Below are 17317 nucleotides of genomic sequence, written 5' to 3' on the forward strand. Positions count from 1 at the left end.
GCTTATTCCCATTAATAGAATTTTAAAAGGTAACACTGTTGAAAGAATGTTTATTTTGAATTTTAAAAATTTGTCAAAATTAATGGCTTCACTGATTCATTTGTTAATAAAAATTAAATGCCAGTTGCAATGAAAAATAAAGTCGTGATATGAACTGAGACTTGGTTAGTGATTTGTATTTATTTTTTATCATACACCTGGTGACGATAGTGAAGATGAGGGTTATTTTTTTCCAGAGTAACACTGGCCACAAATTCAAAAGTTTTTTGTCTGCCTTATTTCAAGTTAAATATATTTGGCTGGAAATAGCTATAAAAAATTTTTCTTATGAACATTCAAGTGTAATACAAACATGATATTTCATTAAATAAATTAACTTCCAATCCTTTTTAAATCTTTATATTTTATATTATCTAAATCCTAGGAAAATAATATTTTATTTTAAATTTATTCTTATAATGTGCTTAATCTAGATTAGTTTAGACAAGATTTTTTTTGTTTTCTATTCGTCCAAAAGCTAACAAAGGTGCAGACTAATTGTAAAAGATAATTTTCTGTTGTTTTAAACTTTTGTTCTACTACTACTATTACTATACTATTATTCTGTCTAGAAACTATTTTTCTCAAATAACTTTGTTCAAATTCTGATTTTACAACTGAACAAAGCACATTTATATTATAAACTTATAATCAATACTATTTCTTAAGTTTCCAAATAAAATATTCTCTTTCATTATGACCATAATTCATCTTTCTGCAAAAGTAGAATGATAATCTAATCATGACACTCGATAGAAGTATTTTCTTAAAGTGAATTTTTATTTTAATATACTATTATTTTACAAATATATGGAGTGATATTGGAGGTCTGAAGATGTATGCATACTATGTTATAGCGTTAAGCCAACAATGCTTCAGTTTCGACTTACATACCTTTTAGGATTCGGTCACATAAATTTTCAAGTTACGTACTATATTTGCAATAATGTTATTTTATTTTAAGACTATCCAACATTATAATGTCGGGGTACAATTACATAAAAACTTAGTTTAAAGAAGTAATGGTTTTGTTGGTGATTAATCAACTATTTTGTCTGAAATTAAATGTTTTCCTTAGGAATCATGATGGAACCGCAATCACCTTTGATTCTCTGCATGGAAAATGTTGAAGGTCAGGAAGTGGCCCTAAAAATAGAGCCCAGTGACACATTTCAGATCTTTCTTGATAATTCTAAGTTAGTATTCACTATAAATATTTATATGTATGGATAGAATATTCTATTTCTGTTTTCCTTACAAAATAGTTCATTAATTTAGTTTTACTTCACTGATGTATTAATCTGACTTATACATTGTATTTTTTTTTAATATAGCATTAATTAATTACATAATTAGTAGATAATTTGTATTGATATTCTGAATTAAGTTTGGATTCAATAACATTTTTATATTAAACATATAGTAATCTTTCAATTTTAAGTGGACTGATATTAAACGGTAAAATTCTGTGATTTTCTTAAGGTACTCATTCATCTCATAATTTGCAAAATGGCTTTTTCATAATCACAATTTCTTAATGTTGCCAAATTGACACATATGTATGGAGCAATGATTATGTTGGACTTTGTCAGTTTCCTTCTCAGGGTATTTTATGGCATAATATACTAAAATTGTTACTTCTTGGCTTCAGGTTACTACTAGGTTTCGAAGTTGATATAAACTCGATAACTGGCAACCAGCCGGTGTCACTTAGTGATAACATCTATACATTCCTACTTAACGCTGAAAAGAACGTAGCTGTTAATGACCTTGATCAGATTCTGGATCAAAACCCTGAGAGTGACGATCTGGTGTATGTTCTCGATGATGGTACCCAAATAAGGGCATCACAGATACAATTCGACAACGAAGATCCTTTAATAGATCTGACTGCTGAAAAAATACCATTCGTGAAATACAACGACGATGGTGATGAAGATGTTGCGGAAGTAGGGACTGTTAAAGATGTCAATATCATCGAGAGTCCGGTTACTAGGTGGAGCAAGGACTGCAGTCCCAAATGCAGTTTCGCCAACAGTCTGCCTTTCAAACTCGTATGCAATAACACTTCAAACTTCGACGCGCAGTTCTCGAAATACCTCGAGCCTACCAAAACATACACGACCTTGAATCCCGCCAATCGAAATAAATCACCGAGAAGCCTAATACGAGATAATTATAAGAATTACGATGAACGGAACGATTTCTTCACTAGAGAGGATATTTTGAACATGTTCAAAGATTCTCCGGTGACTTCCTTGCCATGTGATGGGCAGAACTATGAGAAGCGTAGACACGTGAGGAAAACTGACCCTTCTAGATCAGTACACAAGAGCTGGAATTACAAAACAACGCCGGACGTTGACAACATGACCAACAACCAAGACTGCTTCATATGCGGAAAGATTGTGGAAAATAATGAGAAGCTATACCTATTCGACAAAGAAGATCAAATGTTGCATAGATGTGAGCAAAGGAAATTTCAGCAGCAATTGAAAATCATCTGCGAGAGATGTCTGAATGAGAATTTTAAACCTAGCAGAATGAAGAGTCCGAGCCAGTCGCTCAACAACGACGAATATCTGGTGATAAAGAACAACCAGCAGTACATATTCCAAAAAATAACGACCATAGACTTGAAGAAGTTGAACGTGGAGTCGAATAAGAATTCAGAGTACGTCAAGGTCGAGATAGGTCCCGATGGGGAAATTATCACGAAGCCTATAGACAACGACGTAAATGACGTCATGGTGGTTAAAGATGAGAAAAAAGAGAGTTCTAGCGACGTTGAAATTATAGAACCGGAAGTGGAGATTGACATAGACAATATAGAGGAAGCGGATGAACAAGTGAAGGAGTTTTTGGGGAAGTACCAGTGTGATGCCACAGACAATAAAGAATTGAAATGCAGGTAACGTAACACTACTTTTAGTTAGAAGGTTTGTTATAAAATTTGTGAATTAATTCATTCAAGATATCTTAGATATATATATAAGCCTTTGTAGCTAAATGTAAGCATTTAGTCTGTGTTTATAGATTTTGCGAGCGCGTTTTCACAGAACTGGACCAGGTCATAGAGCATGGAGAGGAGCATAGACACGACGTAGAAGATGAAACAGTATTCCCATGCCCGTTATGTGACTACGGTAATTAAATTGCTCATTGCATTTTTATTGTTTGTGACAAGATTACAAGGAAATAATCATATGAGATGGCTGTGCAGGGAGAATTTTGAGATTTGGTTTAATATACAATTAATATATAAAAAAAATCAATAAACCTCAACCTCTATTGTATGCTCTCCATTCAATATGACATTGGCAGAGTATACTGTGCAAGGTGTATTTGCAACAAAACTGATATTTATATATAATTTGTATGAGATTAAATTTAACCAAAAATATACAACAATATGTATAAAAAACTACTTCTCCATTATTGTTTCCGTGACCTATATGCTCAAAGTTCAGGTAAATACTTGTTACCTTCAATAGAAGTTATAAATTTTCGATAACACAGTACGCACAGTGTACTGTCAATGACCTTAGTGTCTACCCTCAAAAAGTACATGGTTGTTAGTGTTTAATAAAAATTGTTTCGTACAGGATACGCAAACTTCAAATATCTCAAAGCTCATCTTAAAGCGGCGCATATTAATAATAAAGACAGTAACAGTGAAGAGCACGACGGTATACATTTATTTCGTCACGTACCTGTATTAGTTTATTTGTTTCTACCCTCAATCTAGTTCGTGTAGGTAGACATTTTAGTACGAGTAAATCAAGGTGGTGTAGTAGTATTTTAGGTTTCTTTAATATGAATTAGATTGTAGTTGTAACAGTATAAATTATTGAAGTTTTATAAAGGTAAGATTTTTCATGTTTTTGGTAAAATTTCATACATAAATACATTATAGGTATGAAAAACCATTGGCGGTAACAATGTTTAGTTGTAGACCTGGTCAATATGTCGGATTCCCAGCCGGGTCAAAGTGTATCGCCTATGTTTAATTGTCTCGGTCTGATCTGGGATGGTTTTAAAGAAAATAGTGTATCTTTATATCTTTAGAGTTAACAGATATATATATATATATATATATATATATATATATATATATATATATATATATATATATATATATATATATATAAGTCGTGGTGGCCTGGAGGTTAAAGGACCGCCTCTCACACGTGAGGGCGCGGGTTCGAAACCTTGCAAGTACCAATGTGATCTCTTCCGAATCATATGTACTTTCTAAGAGTATTTAGACACCACTGACGGGACGGTGAAGGAAAACATCGTGAGGAAACCTGGTCTTATAATTATCAAATTATAAGTTTGAAATCGCCAACCCGTCTTGAGCAAGCGTGGCGATTAATGCTCAAACCTTCTCCATGTGAGAAGAGGCTTATGCTCAGCAGTGGGCTTCCGATAGGCTGATGATGATGATGATATATATAGTAGTATAGTATAGTAATTTGAAACTCCTGAAGTTAATAGAAATTAACATTTCAGATAAAAATACACCCAAATCATCTCCAGTAGCCAAAAGGACAAGAAGCGCTGTCAAAAAACACGACAACGAAAACGATGGTTATTATTCAAACCTACCTTACCTAATCACCTTTTACATTTAGCCTTACTACGTGTTCGCATCGTAAAACAAACAAACTGACAGTTTCCGCGTTCGGTGATTCACACAGTGTTAAGCTAATACTTAAATTGGAAAATGTATAATGAAAAATTTATTGATAGTGTAATTGGTACAGCAACCGAAACGATATATCCCCAGGATAACAGGTTCGAATCCTGCTCGTGTAGCAAATTTCTCATTTAAATTTAGTCATATTACTGTTTTTCATTGCTACTGGTCTAGTAGTAAGGAATAATGTAGAGAGAGGAGCTCGGACGGTGGAGGTAGGGTTTCCTTAAACTTACACCTGGGTCGCAAGTCCCAGGCACTGTTGAAGCTCCTCTCCGCGGAATCCACGGAATGATGAGAGGTTTCGTTTCTTATGAAAAACAGCATACTGTTGGTTTGGTTGTACGGGCTTGTATTAAGCACACTGTAGAATAAGTGTAAGACATACTCTCCGTGTATCAAGATTTGTGACACAATAAATTTAAATACATTTTATACATTTATAGATAAAAATGAAAAGAACTCTGAAGAGGCGAAGGCTAGTAATACGGTTAGTTTAAAAATTAAATTACCCATCATTATTTTTGTGTAATATAAATTAATTAGCAATTTGTTTCCCAATACTTCCGCGTTGCTTCTGGCTTTAAAGTGATACATTTTCTAATCACCCGACAGCGACATCTATTGTCTGTGTCACGGGACTTATCTACATACAACTATCGTGTCTTTCTCCCGCGGGAACTATAATGAATAAAGGAATAAGTTTCAGCCTATTATTATTTAAAAATTTTAAATACACTTTTTAAAAGTTTCAACCGAATACGTTCAGTATATTTTACCTGGAAAAGAAACATGCATTACCGACTTCCTTATATATAATATTATATTTCTGATTATTATATATATATGTTTTAATAAATAGCAGTTTACTACCGAGGTTAAGCAAGAGTGTGTTGAGAGTAGTGACGAGTCTATATGGATCGTACAAACTGGTGATGATGATGAACAGCTAAACAACTTGCTGCAGGTAAGAATGGATTACATCACATGACAGGTAACATTGACTTACAAGGTCAGATCACACAGCAACGACCTGTCATTTTGACATGTAAATTTGACTTATTTGAACAATTTATAACATATTGTATTTTAGAATATCTGACAGTTGACTGTAACCGTCACATTGTAGATATCTTTTGTTTCCTTGAATATTAATCAAACGCTGTCTATTTCTAATACATATTTTTATCTTTTTATATCTTTATATTATCTATATCTTTTCCGGAAAGGTAAAAGACGACGAGCGTGATATGAACGATAGGAAGAAGCACAAGTGTTTCAACTGCAGGTAAATTGAATATTTCTCATCAATTAATTTCATCAATTCCATAGTAAATAGCTGAAATGTATTTTGTAGTCAAATATTTCCTACCGCGGAAAGTTTAGCGTCGCACAAATGTAGGAAACGAGGCAGGAAGAGAAAGTCGTTGCTGAAGGACGAGTCGGTTATATTTGTTCCGTCGGAAGAAGATTTTTTGAAGGTAGACTAAAATTTTTTTTATTTTATATCATAACTAGTTTCTGCCCGCGACTGCGACGGATGAGGCCATACTAAGTGTGATTGTTATAGGTTAGGTTAATACATTTTAAGAAGAAGATAGGTTACTGCAATACATTTTATATACGATTTTTTTGTTTTTCCTTTCTTGGCCAGAAAAGTAATTTTTCCCATGGGAATGCATTGTTTTCCCGCGGTCAAAAGTAACTGGGAATGCCTCATTTTCCCGGGGTAAAAAGTAGCCTATGTCTTTTCTCGGGTACCAAAATATCTCCATACCAAATTTCGTGCAAATTCTTTCAGTAGTTTAGACGTGATTGAGTAACAGACAGACAGACAGAGCTACTTTCGCATTTATAATATTAGTATGGATTACATTGAATTCAGCGTCAAAATCATTTGTTAACAAAAATTTGATTTCAATAAAGAATTTTTATATTTATATATATATATTTTTTTTTAAATGTAAATATTAAAAATTATTCTCAATATTATTGCCTGTTACTGCTCAAAAACCTTTTTTTGTATCAAATAACGAGATCAATTTACACCCATTCTTTTACATATAATTATTTAAGAAATGCGTTGTATTTTATGATATTTTTTCCAAAGCATGTTGCTAGGTCAACTTATATGATTAGAGAAAAAAATGTTTAGACTTTATTTCAGAGGGCTCAAGGTAGACTAGGGCGTGAGGGATCGGGGACTAATGATCTATTAGTTATGGTGAGTAGTTTTAATGAAGAAAAATAGTATAAGTACTATTTATTGTATAGAAAATATATATATTATTTCTCTTATATTAATAGAGATCACGCAAGAAGAAGAATCGTGATTCTGAGCCACAAATCGTCACTTGTCATAATTGCAACGAGTCCTTCACATCCAAAGTGAGACTTAAATTTCACATGTGAGTTTGAAATTCATATACTATATGGAAACTTTGTTTTTGTGCTCCCAAAAAATCTTATCTATAAATCAGTATATCTTCGATGAAATTATAATTTCTTTGTTACAATACATGACTGTTGGCGTGGCATTTAATTTAACAGCACCTATATTCATTGACTTTAAAGTGTATATACTTATACATATATATATATACATATATATATATATATATATATATATATATACATATATATATATATATATATAATATTGACCACTTATCGAGAGTACATCACATCAGGCAATTCCACGACACAACCAATCTATTGACACCCGACGGTCGCTACGTTTGTTCTGAGTGCGAGAACGCTGAATTCGCTACCGAGACAGAGCTATTTGATCATGTCCATTTCCAACACGACAAGCAGAAAAGATGGCAATGCCCCGTCAAGGATTGCGGGAAGACATTCTTCTTGAGGTACATCCAGAAGAATGGATTGTATAATAATTTGATGTGACCAATTTTAACATTTTAATTCTAAATTAGGGCAACACTAACAAAACATAGCCGCACACACACAGACACAAGGAGGTATGTCTGTGTGACGTGCGGTAAACGTTTCTTAGACAAGCAGACATTGGACGAGCACGGCGTTACCCATTTACAGGTAACAGTATTACTTGGTCTTGTGTCTGTAGCGGACTGCATGTATAAAAGTACTGACTTAACCTTATCATTATAGATAAAGCCATTCCAATGTCACATATGTCTTAAGCAATTAACCCGTCGGTCGCGGCTTCGTATGCACTTACGTGCCCACGAGGAAGAATTGTCACCAGCTCTAGTTTTGGTTTGCGCGATATGTAATAGGGCGTTTAGGGATCACGTCGATGCACAGGTAAGTTTGGCTGAAGGTAAATTTGCTTTACCAGGTACGGTTGCGTTATCATCATCATCATCAATAATTGAAGGATTTAATGTAAGCTTAACAGTCGCTGGTACTCGTATATGCATTGTGTTTTGTGGCGTAATAAAAAATACGACTATGACTATTAATTTAGGAGCACGCTACGAAATCATCAGAATGTATCGAAGAGTTCACCAATGAACTGAAGGAGGAGAAGGAGGCTTCAGAACAATTGTCTCCTACCAGTGGTCTAGTGAGACATACTGTCCATGTTGTGGGTAGGTAGTTTATGGATTTGTATATATCTTTTTTATTTTTGGGAGTCAAAAACCCACTGGACAGCATCTTTGACCCGATATTACAAATAAATTATAGAATATTGATTAACTCGAGTCAGTTCACGGTAGACCAAATGTTAGTGAGTTTTCATTTTTAATTCTACAAATATTATAAACAAGAAAATATGTAAGTATGTATGTATTTTTGTTTCTCTTCCGCGTTATAATTACCTAACGTACTGTTGAAATTACGCAATAATATAGTCATATTACATATGTGCAGTTCGTAAAAGTCCCGCTGCACTGACGATAGATGTCGCTCTCGATTAGTTACCATATCTGTTGTTTTAGCACATTATAAAATTTCTCCCTAAACCAAATTCCGAAATCTACTGAATATTAATCAAAGTTGAGGGCAAAGACTAGTGTGAAATAAATTCGGTTCATATCGTTCCAGTTTTGAACCTTATTTTGTTTGTATACCCTTCATATTAGTTTTATATTGTAGCGGAATATTCACACAACAAGGCGATCGATCGCGAAGTGAACAACGCCGAGAGCGAGGCACTACTGTCGCCTTTGGACGACGTCGCAAAAAATATAATACGGGTCGTTAATATTGAGAAGGCGTTCAGATGCGAGTACTGCGAAGAGTTAGTACTTAATGTATATGACTGTTGTGATTAACGTAATTATAGTTAAAAAATATACCAATATCTAAGATTTACGAGAGAATTAGAAGAAAAAATTTATTTTTCCTATACTCATTTTTACATTTTCCTTACATTTCCATTGCAACCGTGATCACGGGCAGACGAGATGTTAGTGAAACTTTCATCTCGTCTCATTTCGACGAGACGTGGTCAAAATGTAAAAATAACCTGTCAAAATTCTCTTATCATATCTGAAAAACATAGTTTCATTATAAATTGTGTTTCTATGACAATTAACTCCGTAATTACTACCTAAATGTTGATCTAGTCGGTAAGTAAATTAAATAAGCACTAATAATTCCAGTGTATTCTATTTGGAAGACGCTTTAAACAATCACAGGGTTATTCACAAGGGTGTGCAGAATCCGTTTACCTGTCACATTTGTAAAGTCAGTTTCGCCACATATTCAAGGTAAGTTTTATATTCAAAAAACGTGTAATGGAATATGTGCAAAATAATTTATAAGTCAATGTAACCCCTACCTAAACATGTTTGTCTAATATAACTACCCGCAACATTTCATTTTACTGTATATAATTCATAAGGCAGACTTTTAAATGTACCCTCAAGCAAAATTATTGTAATTTCTTGTTATAAGTGAACTTTTGTGTTCTTTATGAGAAATAAATGTCTTTAAACCGAAGTTTCAAATATACAGGTAAATATATATTATAGTTAAGGTAAATTTGCTTTATGATCATACATTTTTACCTATTTTAACATCTTTATTTTTATTTTTTAATTAATCAGATGCACAACACACAAAACCACACACGGTTTTTATAAGCGCAGTACGACAGAGGGTAACGAGGGTCACACTGGGCCCGCTAGCGCGGGGATTTTAGGGTACGGGGGATTTCCCGTCGTTAAGCACTTTCTATGCGAGGTGAGGGTAATGAAGTTGGATTAGGGTAATTTTGACTTATAATTAAATTTTATAAATAAACTTAGTTTTTTTGTGTTCCTTACTGAAATGACATTAATTATAATAATGTATTTTCTACAAGGACTGCGGGCGGTCGTATCTGCATTGGACATACTTGCAAGTACATCGCCGCATGAAACACGCAAACGAGAATTACATATTTAAATGTAACCAGTGCGAGCTAACTTTCCCAAATAGGTATTTTATTTATATAAAATAATTAGTATTATACACACATATATATATATATATATATATAATATAATGTGTGTAATTGTCAAACTATAGTAAAAACGAAATTAAAATTCAGATATGTGATGTAGAATATTGAGTCAAATACGAACCTGTGACTTCACTGATGTATCATTGGAGTCGCTTTTCCATTTAAGCTATCGCCGCATACAGTCGGTGGATTTAATATTCTATATACTATAACAATCAGATTAGACGCGGATAATTTGAAAAGATAATTAATATTGATGAGAAGAACAACATATTAGACTATAAAAATAACGTAAAAGTAACCTTGAGAGGTTATGTAAGAAAAAATATTAAAAAAATCTGTATATATATATATATATATATACTCTATATATAACACTTTGCAGTTGGAGTGTTGCGTATCACAGGAAGAAAGTTCACGGAAAATCCGGCCAAGACGAGAATGGGGGTATTACTAAAATTATAAGAGACAACAGGTACATGTCATTAGCCATGGTTCAATTTTAAACTTACATTCATATCAATTTAACATCAAGAACTTATTGTCCTCAGGATCCCGTGTCGTGATTGCGACCAGACGCTGCCAAACAAAATTGAACTCTACAAGCATAGAAAGAAGGAGCACTGCGACGAAGCTTTGGATATGGACAAAGAAGGTATAAAAATATTTTGTATGTGTACGTTTGTCACGAATATACTCTAAAACTACTGCGCCGATCTCGAAACTTCTCTCGCCATATGAAAGTTACATTCATCTTGACTAACATAGGCTGTGTTTATTATTAGAGAAATATAAATATTACAACAAATCTTACCTATTTGTGCGAAGCCGGGTCCGGAAGCCAGTATATATATAGGAAATTTTTGTCAACAGGTAACTGGTCCGACCAAATAGACGACGCCAGCACCACCGTCTGCAGCAAGTGCGGGCACAACCTGCACAACGTGACGGCGCTGCAGAAACACGTCAAGTGAGTCATGCTGGACGAGGCTCGTGGCGCACTTGACATAATTGTCTCCTATAATAAGAGATACAACGATACAATCATTAATAACGAAAATCATATATATTGGATTAGGTAAATTAAAAAGTTTTTAGTATAAGGGAAAACTATCAAAACTTTAAAAGTAGACGTCACGGCGTTGTATTCCACTATGCCATGTATAAGCTTTGCTTTATTAACTAACATAAGCCTTACCCTAGTCGTATTCGAGCTTTATTCCATTAACTAACATGAGCCTTACCCTAGTCGTATTCGGGCTTTATTCCATTAACTAACATGAGCCTTACCCTAGTCGTATTCGGGCTTTATTCCATTAACTAACATGAGCCTTACCCTAGTCGTATTCGGGCTTTATTCCATTAACTAACATGAGCCTTACCCTAGTCGTATTCGGGCTTTATTCCATTAACTAACATGAGCCTTACCCTAGTCGTATTCGGGCTTTATTCCATTAACTAACATGAGCCTTACCCTAGTCGTATTCGGGCTTTATTCCATTAACTAACATGAGCCTTACCCTAGTCGTATTCGGGCTTTATTCCATTAACTAACATGAGCCTTACCCTAGTCGTATTCGGGCTTTATTCCATTAACTAACATGAGCCTTACCCTAGTCGTATTCGGGCTTTATTCCATTAACTAACATGAGCCTTACCCTAGTCGTATTCGGGCTTTATTCCATTAACTAACATGAGCCTTACCCTAGTCGTATTCGGGCTTTATTCCATTAACTAACATAAGCCTTACCCTAGTCGTATTAAAGCCTTACCCTATCAACAGGGAGGTCCACGGTTACGCCAACCCCCACTCGTGTCCCGTGTGCGGGCGCAGTTTCCGTTCAGCTTCCATACGTAACGAGCACGTCAGGACTCACACGGGGGAACGCCCGTACCCCTGTGATGTGTGCGGGGTAGCCTTTAGACGGTGAGAGGGAAACTATTGATTGTTTTTGATGAGGGTAAATGCTGATATCCGGATGTTGAGGTGGGGTAAGTTTTAACACTTGGAAGACTTTTCCGTCTAACTGTGGAGTGGGTTATTTTTTGATTTTTTTTTTTTTTGTAGATTTTATTTTTTTATTTATAATTTCATTCACAATCCTGTGAGTTGTTAACTTAAAAATAGCTATTACACAAAATCTTTATATACCGATTTTACTGTGGGGTTGTGATAAGGGTCTGTTTATTGAATCTGAAGAAGTTTATAAACTGAAAAAAATATATATATCATGCAGGTTTGTTATATATCACTGAAGGAGACACTACTTTTTTTTGTACTTTTAGACTTTCGATAAAGAGCATACACACACTGACACTTTGTTTAAAATAAAAAAAATAAAATAATAAAACAAAAACCGTCATTCTTAGCACAAGTTTCAATTAATCATCAGATACATTTGTGTTTCGTAGAAACGTTGAATATGTCTGTTTTGAGGTAATTCAAACTCATACTAAGACGTCTGTCTCGTCTCTAACTCCCCGTCTATAGATCAACGGCGATGCGTAATCACCGTCTCATTCACACGGGGGTCCGAGCGTGGGCTTGTCTGAGATGCCCAAAGAGATTCCGCATCAAATCAGACCTCAAGACCCACTTGAGACTGAAGCACCCGGCCCATTTGGCTGTTATTGAGGTATTATTGAAAAATAAACATATACAACCTCTTTCACAGTAATATCAGACTCAGGACTCGATTCCCGGACTAGGACTTCTTAAAATATTCCTCCGGGGGTATATAGTCTATATATTTAAACAGACAGTTATTTGCTTCTAAAACATTATCAAAATCACTTCAGCCGCTGAGTACATTCGAAAGAGACACTCAAAAAAGAAATATTGAACTAGTTTCGAGCATTAATTTTCAAAAAAATTTATGAAAGTGGAAAATATATGATATTTGTTTGTATATATACAATGAGCGTATGTCGGTGTCAGGTCGAAGGCACCACGGCGTCCTCGGAGGACGTGCAGCAGCACCTGACCTTGAACAACATCAACCAGGACAAGGTCATTGAGATAACTATGATAACGTTCGCTAAGGTGGGTATACACGATCACTAAGCCGGTGCAGACCATTACAAACTGACTGACATGGCTATCATAATCTATATATACATAGGAAGGAATGTCTATTCCCCTTGGTCACGTCGTCTTTTCTGGACATATAGTTGATTAGTATTTTCTCGCTTGTTCCAAGACGAGTCTCTCGTTAAGGTTCCTATAAACAATCAAAAGTTTTGTTCAGGCCACCAGACATCTCATCAGCCAGATATGTGTTTCGTTGCTTCTATACATTAATGTGTAGCGAATAAAAATTCAATATTTTGGGCCATTTTGTTCGGGAGTAAATTGCAAAAAGCGATTTTATTCATCAAAACTTCGTTTGTTTTTTGGTAATATTTGGTATGTTCAAGAAAACTAACATTATATTGGGGCAAAATAAAAATTGTGTAACTTATTTGTAAGATGTCCACCACCTGGCATAACTTCCTCCAATGCACACCTCTATTAGCAATTTTTTTATGATATGGCTTCATTAGCACTGGAATCGTGGAATATTCTGCCAAAGTCCACGTTTTTATTTGTTGGAGATATTATAATCTTGAGTACTGTGTGGAGGAAACACGAGGGAGTTTGTCGTATGGAACAAACTCGTGTATTTAATTATTCTTAGTATTTTCTATGAAGACTATTTATATTGTAACTAGCACCTTTTTTCTAATAATAAATAAAATCCAAGTATCTCTTTGAAGCTTCAAATTAACAGCAGTACACTAATATATGGAACTATGATACCTTCATCAAGATTCAGTTTTTAAATATTTCCTTTGTCTGTTCTGGATAACATCTTTAACCGCTGATTAGATTTCTAGACTTAAACTATTATCAATTTAATAAAAAGGTAAATAAACAATGTACGTATTGTTTTAATCAAAAAGCCATGATGAGGTAGCCCTTGTCACATACTCAGGATCTGACGGAGCAATTCTCCAGAACTCAAACAAACCACACTAATGTAACGCTTGCTTAATATGAAGAAGAAGCCTCGAGAATAACTTGTTTTAAATACAGATAACGATATGTTTTTCAATGCTAGCAGCTCTCAGAGCGTTTATCAGTTCTTAATCAATGTCACGAATTAATTTGACCAGGATACCACAAATATAGTTCCGAACTCATCCCGGGCCCTCGGCCTGCTGAATGACGTGCCAAGGACACGAGTGGTGTGGGAGAGACCGGCGCAATACTACGGTGGGGACTCGTTATATCATAACTACCTATATTAATTTGTTGGTCTGTCCATAAGTTGTCTGCAAAACTACAACCGTTATTCAATTTTATTTTGTATTTTTCATTATTAATTAATAAATTTTAGTCATAAATAGTAATCAGGGTAATCGCTGACAATCTTTTTCTTATTTGGAACTCTTTGTGTGTCAGCAATTACCCTCATAGGGTAAAAGTAATCTAGATAGATTTGTTTTCATTTAAACAGTTTCCTTCGTCTTAAAACGTGTATTTTAAACAGATGTGTTCCAACCTCGTCGTGGCAGGGGTATCGCCAAGACCCCGCGGCGGCCGAAAATATTAAGGGGGGAAGACCTACCCCAGGACGAGAACTACCCCCTAGATACTGATAACACGGAGACGGTTGGAGAATACACTAAACCAATTCTATAAACAGACGAGCAACACATTTACATTAAAATTATTTCGGTTTTAGGAGACTGATAAGATCCCAGATAACATCTATCCTGTGACCTTGAACGCGGATGGAGAGGTGATGCACGGCCATTTTATTTAAAAACTTAGTTTCAACTCGACAAATATCCACAGGGCATAGCAATTTGAACCGTAAATCGGTCGTTGGGTAGATTAATTTTTTTAACTGCGTCAATCACGAGGCTATTAATGAATAAGGTGCGAAAAATATAAACTAGTCCAAGCTATTACAGCTGACCTTCACAGGCTTTGGTCGGGATCCAGCCGAAGACCTCACTCCATCTCATCAGAATCTATTGAGACTGCTCAGGAACTGCCTCCAATGATATTGATAATAACAAAAATGGCCCAAATTGGGGAATTTTTGATATTAAAGTCTGTTAGGTTTTGCTACGCGATTATAGTTATCTAGCGATGTCCTCCCGAAGAGTAGGTTGCCTTACAACCGTGATCACGGCCAGGCGGGATGAGAATGTGTTTTAGTAACTAAAATAGCGTAGTAAATCAGGAAACTTTAGATATATTGAAGTGAATACTCGCGGGAGTGGGGACCTGTCGTCTCTGGACAAAAGCAGTGTTGTATAATAATATATTAAATCTATCCCCATATAGCACATAGTGTTTGCACCTCACTATTGTATAAAGGAAGGTCGTGGTGGCCTGGAGGTTAGGGTCCGCTTCTCATGCCTGAGGGTGCGGGTTCGAAACCTGGCAAGTACCAATGTGATCTGTACCGGTCATATGTACTTTCTAAGAGTATTTAGACACCACTGACGGACGGTGAAGGAAAACATCGTGAGGAAACCTGGACTTATAATTTCAAATTATAAGTTTGAAATCGCCAATCCGTCTTGAGCAAGCGTGGCGATTAATGCTCTAACCTTCTCCATGTGAGAAGAGGCCTTTACTCAGCAGTGGGCTCTGATAGGCTGATGATGATGATGATGATGATTATATAAAGGATTGTATAAAAAAATTCCAGCGATTAATTAATTTGGCAACAAGAGTTTAATCATATTCTGAAAGCATAATATTGAAAGAATGATATTTATAAGGATTTTTTAATAATTAGTTGCGTACCAAATTCACTATATCAATATATTTTATAAAACAAAGTCCCTCGCCGCGTCTGTCTGTCTGTTCGCGATACACGGGAAAACTACTGCACAGATTATCAAACAGTTATCACACCCGATAGCGTGATTCTCGAGGAAGGCTTTAGTATGTAATTTGTTAAGTTTTTGTATTTACTTGTGTGTACATTAACGATATTGTTTGAAGATGTCGGGAAAACATGAGCCGTCTGAGAGCTTTAACGAAAACGCTGTCTAAAGTCTTTGAGATATAACAAAATAATATACTGTGGGACTGTGTATCTTATGTAGGTCTACAGAAAAGTCCGCGGTGGCATATGTCTATCTCCTAAGGATAATAACATACTATATCCATTTTACAACTTTTAAAAATTGGCATTCCTAAAGCGTTTATTGGAAAGCTATTTACATAAATACGGTACTAAGTCTTATAAAAATAAATTACTTCGTTTTCAAGTCTACATCAGTATCTGTAAATTGCCCTTTAAGTCATTTAAATCGGGCGTACCGTTGGAAAGTTATCATAATATAAGTTTGATAATTCTCAAAATCAAATACGCTATTTTATATTTTTCGTAAAGAGCCCGTGCGACGCCGGGGCTGGTAGCTAGTGGCAAATAAAGTAATAGCATCTATTTTCCTTTGCTAATTCCAGTTCCAAAACCTGTCAACGCTGAACGTGCAACTTCTGCTACAAGATGGCGCTCTGGTGAACGGCAACCAGATGGTGGAACTGCAGCTGAACGACGAAATGCTGCTGGAGTAGTGTATAAGAACTATGAAGTGTTTTAAATGAAGTAATATTAAATGAAGTGTATTGGATTTAAGTTTAAAATAAACGTATTTTGTTTTTTTTTTTTTTATTATTTTTTATTTACAATAAAAATGAATAACCTCTCTATTTATTTGTGTATTTTCAATTGAAGCCTTTTTTTTGAACTATAAAATAAAAACTATAAAATAAAAATCGCTCGAAAATTTTTACGAAAATGACAGATTAGGATTTTTCTTTTTCGTTAGCGGCGTTTCCTTGTAGATTTCGCGAATGTCATGTGATATTAGGATTAATAAATTTATATCAGAGGTCAATACAATCAGGGAAACTTATTAAATACATATTGTCTAAGCCTTAGTACGCGCAAAACATTAAATAGGAGTTTTGGCGGGCAAAGTATTGTCAAACTTGACAGTGGATTGTGACGTCACACGCCGTGTGACGTAATTCACGCTGATTGGCTCGCTGGCTGGCTGTCAGATATGCACTTGCTTGTCATGTGACACTTACTAGCATTTTAATTTCTCGCTGCGTTGCAGAATAT

At 35.0% G+C, this 17317-nt stretch overlaps 1 protein-coding gene across 3 annotated transcripts; it reads left to right on the forward strand.

The window, feature by feature from the left end:
- Positions 1-72: 72 nt before the first annotated feature.
- On the forward strand, positions 73-16853 carry LOC116776148 (zinc finger protein 91-like). 3 transcript variants are annotated; one of them, XM_061525276.1, is made up of 30 exons: positions 73-164; positions 1118-1235; positions 1691-2950; positions 3076-3185; positions 3645-3728; positions 4555-4632; positions 5188-5231; positions 5604-5708; positions 5971-6029; positions 6099-6222; positions 6909-6965; positions 7049-7149; positions 7432-7608; positions 7678-7798; positions 7874-8029; positions 8193-8316; positions 8825-8969; positions 9334-9441; positions 9781-9916; positions 10038-10153; positions 10564-10653; positions 10730-10833; positions 11052-11148; positions 11962-12105; positions 12670-12814; positions 13117-13221; positions 14334-14433; positions 14711-14832; positions 14906-14962; positions 16654-16853. In XM_061525276.1, exons 2-30 carry the CDS (start codon positions 1123-1125, stop codon positions 16762-16764), a joined length of 4293 nt encoding a protein of 1430 aa, XP_061381260.1. In that variant the 5' UTR covers positions 73-164; positions 1118-1122; the 3' UTR covers positions 16765-16853. The 3 variants fall into 3 exon arrangements, with proteins under 3 accessions (XP_061381260.1, XP_061381261.1, XP_061381262.1); XM_061525277.1 differs by having other exon boundaries at positions 5607-5708; XM_061525278.1 differs by lacking the exon at positions 3645-3728.
- Positions 16854-17317: the final 464 nt, after the last annotated feature.

Source organism: Danaus plexippus, chromosome 28, assembly GCF_018135715.1.
Source record: "Danaus plexippus chromosome 28, MEX_DaPlex, whole genome shotgun sequence".
Taxonomy (NCBI): domain Eukaryota; kingdom Metazoa; phylum Arthropoda; class Insecta; order Lepidoptera; family Nymphalidae; genus Danaus; species Danaus plexippus.

Bases quoted from the DNA above. Each gene is read 5' to 3' on its own strand.
- LOC116776148 (XM_061525276.1), top strand. From the start codon at position 1,123: ATGATGGAACCGCAATCACCTTTGATTCTCTGCATGGAAAATGTTGAA. The intron at 8,317-8,824 runs GTAGGTAGTTTA...TTTATATTGTAG, and splicing joins ACATACTGTCCATGTTGTGG to CGGAATATTCACACAACAAG. The intron at 9,442-9,780 runs GTAAGTTTTATA...TTAATTAATCAG, and splicing joins AGTTTCGCCACATATTCAAG to ATGCACAACACACAAAACCA.